The sequence below is a fragment of the Nansenia antarctica genome (genome assembly GCF_963989245.1).
Source record: "Nansenia antarctica genome assembly, chromosome: 12".
In the NCBI taxonomy this organism is placed as follows: domain Eukaryota; kingdom Metazoa; phylum Chordata; class Actinopteri; order Argentiniformes; family Microstomatidae; genus Nansenia; species Nansenia antarctica.
This window is the reverse complement of record NC_137682.1, coordinates 27,448,261-27,455,770: the sequence shown is the minus strand read 5'-3', so window position 1 is coordinate 27,455,770 and position 7,510 is coordinate 27,448,261. Positions and strand designations below refer to the sequence as shown.

At 44.5% G+C, this 7,510-nt stretch overlaps 1 protein-coding gene across 5 annotated transcripts in view; it reads right to left on the bottom strand.

Annotated features, from left to right (window-relative positions):
• Positions 1-234: 234 nt before the first annotated feature.
• Positions 235-7,510, bottom strand: part of atm (ATM serine/threonine kinase) — a gene marked incomplete at its 5' end in the record, with an annotated part of 64,734 nt that continues 57,458 nt past the window's right edge. For 2 of the 5 annotated variants that reach the window (XM_080542654.1, XM_080542656.1), the window contains 10 exons: positions 235-426; positions 1,611-1,759; positions 2,143-2,206; positions 2,571-2,685; positions 2,790-2,876; positions 3,047-3,212; positions 3,442-3,591; positions 4,556-4,672; positions 6,590-6,730; positions 6,892-6,974. In XM_080542654.1, the coding sequence (XP_080398780.1) occupies positions 243-426; positions 1,611-1,759; positions 2,143-2,206; positions 2,571-2,685; positions 2,790-2,876; positions 3,047-3,212; positions 3,442-3,591; positions 4,556-4,672; positions 6,590-6,730; positions 6,892-6,974 (1,256 nt within the window). In that variant the 3' untranslated portion in view covers positions 235-242. The remainder of the gene's footprint in view (positions 427-1,610; positions 1,760-2,142; positions 2,207-2,570; positions 2,686-2,789; positions 2,877-3,046; positions 3,213-3,441; positions 3,592-4,555; positions 4,673-6,589; positions 6,731-6,891; positions 6,975-7,510) is intronic. The other 3 variants (XM_080542655.1, XM_080542657.1, XM_080542658.1) reach the window with 2 other exon arrangements.

Sequence of the window (7,510 nt, the reverse complement as noted above, 5' to 3'; positions counted from 1 at the left end):
CTCTCCCAGGTGTGTTGTCCCCCTGACTCCCCCGTCCTTCTCCCAGGTGTGTTGTCCCCCTGACTCCCCCCTCCCTCTCCCAGGTGTGTTGTCCCCCTGACTCCCCCCTCCCTCTCCCAGGTGTGTTGTCCCCCTGACTCCCCCCTCCCTCTCCCAGGTGTGTTGTCCCCCTGACTCCCCCCTCCCTCTCCCAGGTGTGTTGTCCCCCTGACTCCCCCCTCCCTCTCCCAGGTGTGTTGTCCCTAGACCCAGGCCTGCCAGCCAGGGAACAGGCGGCTGAGGTTGTTGGGGTCCATGGCCTGTTGGATGAGGAGGTTGACCTGCCCCCCGACGCTGAGCACCGTGCCCTCCTCCACCCCCTTCAGCTTGTCCTGCAGCCTCAGCAGCACGCGCTCCGCCACCTTGTTGAAGCTCTGGCTGTCACTGCTGACAGGAAGGGACAGGACACGCAGAGCGCTCATTAGGTGTGTCAGGGTATATACAGGAATATTGAGGTTCATTTCAATACCTTTCTAAGACTTTTTAAAGACCTTGTCAATATTTTTCCAGACCTCAACGCCACTTGGAGCTGTAACCGTTTCCATCAGTGACACCTTTAACTTAACAACTAAGCTTAACTAACTTAACTAAGTTTTAGTTTGCAATAGACTAGACCACTATCATACAACAGAATTTCCGGTTCATCTTTGTTTTTTAATAAAACTAATAAATTCACAAACTTTTACTAAAAGTTTTTAGGACTCAAACTCTTTGGACAGAGTCTAATTCAGAAAAATACCTACAAAAGACCTCATAAAATCGTGATAAGACTTTTTAATACTTATTAAGGGTCTTGATTTTCCCAAAATTGATTTATCAACTTTTAATACTTTTCAAGACACCGCGGATACCCTGTGTGTGTGTGTGTGTGTGTGTGTGTGTGTGTGTGTGTGTGTGTGTATGTGTGTGTGTGTTATCATTTTATAATTAATTAATAATTTTGCCATTTAGCAGACGCTTTTAATCCAAAGCGACTTACAATTACGAATTACAGGGACATTCCCTGTGGAGTAACTGAGGGCTAAGTGGCCTTACTCAAGGGCACACTAGTAGTGGTGTGCTTTCAGGCGGGATTTGAACTCACAACCTTCCGATCACAAGTCCAACTCACTATCCACTAGACCACCACTACCCTGAAAACGTGTGTTGAAAATGTTAAAAATGTTTCTTCGGTGTCGTTCAATACATCATATATCAAAAGATGATGAGTTACCCAACCACATCAGACTGTTAGCCGCCATCAGGCCAACACCCTCCCAACATTTAAACAGGCCCTCAAAACCCACCTCTTCAAGCCTTCACCAGTTAACCCTTTCCCCCTCCCCTTCCCATGTGTCCCCAGCACTACCTTAATTAGGCCCCCTATACTTTCTTTTATTAATTTTTTGTGTCTTTTTATTATCACTACTCCATCTTTTCAGTTTGTAAAGCGTCTTTGAGTGTCTAGAAAAGCGCTATATAAGTCTAATGTATTATTATGATTTATTATTATTATTAAGTTATTCAAATGATATAATGTCATGGCCCTGTGCTGCCCTGGTGCTGTTGTGGAGTCGGGGGGGGAACAGTACCTGGACTTGCGGTGGGTCTCCAGGTCCTCTCCTCCCAGGATGGAGGTGAGCGTGGCGTTGAGCTCGGCCTGCTCGTCGTGCTGCTGCTGCAGGTAGAAGGCCTTCAGCGGGTTCATGGTCCAGTCAAACAGAGGGTCGTACAGCAGCACCTACAGGACGCCACAGCACGCAGGACTGATGTCATACAAGATACATGGACTTATGCACTTATATAGCGCCGTTATCCAAAGACGCTTTACAACGGCCTCTCATTCACCCATTCACACACCAATGGCGAGGTAGGCAAGCTGCCATGCAAGGCGCCGGCTGGCCCGCTCACTGGGAGCAATTTGGGGTTCAGTGTCTTTCCCAAGGACACTTCGACATGTGGTCAGCCGGGGCTCGAACCGCCGATCTGCCGACCTTGCGATCGTTAAGTCGCCGGCTCTACCTCCTGCGTCAAAGCCGCCCCATACACATGTACAGTAATAAACACACGTACACAGGGGCACGGAATCAAATGTTTTGTGTGTGTGTGTGTGTGTTTGTGTACCTCAACAATGGTCAGCAGGGCCTCCTGAGAACTCTTCATGACCTCCATGGTCTTCTCACAGCATCTGAACAGAACAGAGGCAAGTTTCAAGACTATCCCGACGGTGCCTTCTCGTAAGTATTGGAAAGAGGAAGCATGCTGTATTGTTTTAGCTCTATGTGATTCACTGTTACTTTCTCAGATCGGTTTCACCATTTAGAAATGACAACCCTTTTTTTATAGATAGTCCCTCTATTTCAGGGTACCAAAAGTATTGGAAAATTGGCTTGACGTGTGTCATCTCATTAGTTAGTGTTAATGTGTTCCATCAACAAGCACATCACTTGTGCTTCCTCTTTCAAATACCTATGGAGGGCACTCAATGGAAGGCAGTCAATCATCTGAGAAAAATTATCTGCAAGTCTCTGTTTTCTAGGGAAAGTGCTCACCTTCTGAAAACCCCCTCTACCCCTGTTATGCCCATCCCATCAACTACATCTCTGGACAGTCTGAAAGGAACAGTCTCAGGGGTGGGGAGAATCCTGCCCTGTTCAAAAGCGACACCTGAGAACAGAAAGGGACAAAGACATGCCATGCAACTGTTAAATAACCTAACCTGACCCCAAATGTTCTGTCCAACTCTGAAACAACAAACCCGTGGCCCTTACCCAGATCTATATGCACCAGCTCAGCTGTCTCCTCGTCAATCAGGATGTTTTGGATGTGCCTATCACCCAGTCCAACAATGTAACCCACTGAGGGGGAGAACAAATACAAAAACAACGGATGGAGTTATTAGTTATTAGTGTCATTAAAAGAAAAGAAAAAAAGCTAAAGAGTAGAGAGGTGGTGTCTAGGAGCAGATGATTTCCTGGTGTAAAGTGTGTTTGTGTGAGTGTGTTGTGGAGAGCAGGGTTGGCTGTACCGATGGAGGACGTGGCCACGCTGCGGGTGTAGGCCAGCCGCTTCTCCAGCCACACCGCGGGGTCCAGGAAGCGCTCCATGCAGAAGTAGCGGAACACGGGCCGGAAGTTCTGACACACCTCACTGAAAGCCTGGGACTTCCCATCGAAGCCAAGCCTCTGAGACTCCTACAGAATAGACCATCATTCCATATTCATTCTGGAGCAATATTGCCTTATTTCATTATTTGTGTCCAAAAAACAAAACAAAAAATAAGTCAGGGGGTCAGGGGGACAAAAAAAAATCCCCCATTAGGTTTATGAAATATGGATTTTTAGTACAGGAGTGGGTACACCACACCACCAGAATAGAGCACGTTAAACACTGTTGTAATAATCCAGCCGTAGTGGAACTGACCATCATCTTTGTACGACAAGCTAGGTTGGTCCAGTCCTGGGGATGGAAGCGGATGTGGGCGCCCTTCTGGGGGTCGACCAGGAACTCCCCGATAGGCACGGTCCCAGAGCACCACTCCAGAACCCCGCTGCGCTGGGAGAAAGGAACCACCTGGGCAGAAACAGAGAAGGCTGACATCAGTAACACTCTGGACAAACAGATCCATTTAACACTAGAAGAGCCATGAGGGGTCACGGTGACCCCTGTGAGTAAAAAAAACAATCGAAAAAGTATATCTTTGCACTCGATCCTATTTCAGGACCCTCCTTTCATGACTTTTCCTAGATATGTGCGTTCTACCACCCAGTATCCTTACATTTTCAAAATCACTTCAGGATAAGATAGTATATTGTTTTGCAGTTTTTCTGTGTAGGAGGCAGGCTAAAATGTGTGTGTGAATGGGTGAACAAGAGGCCGTTGTAAAGCGCTTTTGAACAAGGCGCTATATAAGTCAGTCTGTATAAGTCAGTCTATATAAGTCAGTCTGTATAAGTCAGTCTGTATAAGTCAGTCTATATAAGTCAGTCTGTATAAGTCAGTCTATATAAGTCAGTCTATATAAGTCAGTCTATATAAGTCAGTCTATATAAGTCAGTCTATATAAGTCAGTCTACATAAGTCAGTCTGTATAAGTCAGTCTGTATAAGTCAGTCTATATAAGTCAGTCTATATAAGTCAGTCTATATAAGTCAGTCTATATAAGTCAGTCTGTATAAGTCAGTCTGTATAAGTCAGTCTATATAAGTCAGTCTGTATAAGTCAGTCTGTATAAGTCAGTCTATATAAGTCAGTCTATATAAGTCAGTCTGTATAAGTCAGTCTGTATAAGTCAGTCTATATAAGTCAGTCTATATAAGTCAGTCTATATAAGTCAGTCTATATAAGTCAGTCTGTATAAGTCAGTCTGTATAAGTCAGTCTGTATAAGTCAGTCTATAGAAGTCTGTCTATATAAGTCAGTCTATATAAGTCAGTCTATATAAGTCAGTCTATATAAGTCAGTCTATATAAGTCAGTCTATATAAGTCAGTCTGTATAAGTCAGTCTGTATAAGTCAGTCTATAGAAGTCAGTTACCTTGTAGCGGCGGATGTTGAGTTTCCTCTTGCGGGTCTCTGTGTTGCGCTGCAGCAGCATGGAACACCTGTGGAACACCTGCTGCATGACCGCATCCTGCCGCAGGTCATCCTGGCCCTGGAACACCAAGAGGGCAAAGGTCACCAACATCAGACAAACTGTGGACCAGAAATGACCCAACCTCTGTTCGAGTTTGTGACAGGGTGTGTTTCCATTGCTTTGGTCAAGTCAGCTGACCAAAAGACAAATTGCAGAAAATAGCCTTATACCTCCTTTTCTTTCAGGACCAACAGTTGACAATACAATGAATAGAGCTGTAATTCCTATTCAATATGTTTTTTTTTTATTGTGCATTTCTGTGATTCTCTGGGGTTGTTGAGAAACTGACTTGTTATTTCCTCCTGACTCTGGGTTAGGGTTAGTTGAATGTGACTCTGGGTTAGGGTTAGTTGAATGTGACTCTGGGTTAGGGTTAGTTGAATGTGAATGATTAGCTTGGGAGTGACAAGTGGTCCAGAAAATAAACACAGACCTAACAGTACCCTTTGAAATGCACTCAAATGAACAAAGCATGTGAGAGTGTTTGATTTAGAAACGTGACGGGGGCTAGTGAAAGGTGGACCAAGCCGGCAAGGTCATTTTTCAGTTTCTGTATAGATTATGAAAGTGCAGATTGTAAATTGAAGAAGATATGCTTATTTATATGTTGGTACACCGCAACTCACCTAGCGGAGTTAAATGGCCCTGAACCAAAACCACCAAACACACTGGTGTCAGACAGCCCTCCACCAAACACACTGGTGTCAGACAGCCCTCCATCGTACAAACACACTGGTTTCAGACAGCCCTCCATCGTACAAACACACTGGTGTCAGACAGCCCTCCATCGTACAAACACACTGGTTTCAGACAGCCCTCCATCGTACAAACACACTGGTTTCAGACTCCATCGTACTAGATAGTTAGGTGGCTAACAACAAAGAACATCGTGGTCTGTCTGTTTCAGCGTTCCTACAAGTTTCAACAAGTCAAATTTAAGACCTTTTTAAGACCTCTTTGAATATCATTTTAGACCTATCGCGACACCGTGCAGTAGCTTGTTGTCGTCCTCGAGGTGATGAAATTAGGGATTTCACTGCCATACAGACAAAAAAGGAAGCGAATTGGCATTTTTTTGGTTCCAACTTGATTAATTTCTGCGTAAATAGATGTGGTCGGACTGATTTCCTTGCAGGATCTCATTTTTAATACCTAGCACCTAATTTCTAGACCGAATACCTGAAATGTAAGACCTTTTTAGGCCTTATAAGTCGGATTGCTGGATTTTAGGCTTTTTAAGACCAGCGCGGGAACCCTGCTGTTTAGCACAATATGAACGAACATGAACAGGCTGAAAACACATAACCACCCAACTAGATGATCACAGTGCCTAAACATAACCAAGATGTATCACCAGTACTCTGCGAGTACAAGACAACAAGTGCTGTGAATCGTGTATCGAGAACAAATCTAGTTTGCAACAAATATGTATTATTATATATTATATTATAAATTATTATTATTAATATTGTAGTATTATTTAGTGATCTGAAAACGGTTGTTTGTTATATTGAGTGGGCTCTTCAACACTTAAATGTTCGTAATATGAACAAAAATAAAACACCAAAAAACACTTTTTCCGTGATTTGCGCGAATTCACCGTTGACTTGATACACCTCCAGGCCCGTCACAAATGATTCATAATTAACAATAACTGTTCGTAGGCGTGGCTTTGTTACAAAAGACAGTGCATTTACCTTCAGAGGGAGATGCTTTGCACAGCATACATTACACACACACACACACACACACACACACACACACACACACACACACACTAAGGGCCGGTTTCAGAGACAAGGCTTAAGCCTAGTCCTGGACTAAATCACACTTTCAATGTAAAATCTCCATTGAAGATGTTTTTTAGTCTAGGATTAGGCTTAAGCCTTGTCTGTGAAACCGGCCCTAAGACTATTAGGGATCAGATTCTCTCACCTTGACCAGCTGTCGCCTGCTCTTTCCGTCCGAGCCGACACAGTCGATAATCTTGGGGAGGTTGACCCCTCCGGCCAGGTGGTAGTGAGGCTTGAAGGACTTGATGGTCACCAGGTTGTCATAGTTACCCGAGGGGTCCACCTTGTTTTCGATAAACAAAATATGGACACATTCGCTTTTCACATAATTGTTCAAAGCAACAACATGGGCATTATGTGGTGGTTTAAGCAGCACCAATTCAATAGGCATAAAGGAAACTATTTAGTGAGGGCTCTCCACTGAGGACCAGATCCATCCTCTACCTTGATCTCCATGGTAGGAATGGTGACGTCATCCAGGTCCTTTATCTTCATGATGGGCTGATCAGACGGAATAGGGATGGCTTCTACAGAGGAACGCAAGGTCATTCAAGGTCATTCAAGGTCATTCAAATCCACTAGGCCTGTCACAGATGCATTTAAAACAATTAAAAAAAATAAACATTAGTACAACAGAAGTGCTAAAACCTTGTGGAAGATCTAGAGCAGGGGTCCCCGATGACTTTTCATAGTGGGCCACTTTTAAAATGAAGTTAAAACTGGGAAACCCATGGGGCCACTCAACCTCCAACCCCGCCCTGCAACCCAACACTCCCCTGGTGTGACAGGTGGACATGTGTTCAGATGAATAAATCAAGTTATTATTATTATCACATTAATAGCCTAGAAAATATTCTTAAAGAGTTACGTAAATACTAGGAATAATCATTTTTTTCCTACTGGCATTTTTTCCCCCTTCTAGCCTAAACGTCTCGCAGGCCTTAAATGAACCCCGTCACGGGCCGGACGTGGGCCTGCGGCTGCCTGTTGGAGACCCTGGGTCTAGAGGTCTGGGCTGTGTTGGAGACCCTGGGTCTAGAGGTCTGGGCTGTGTTGGAGACCC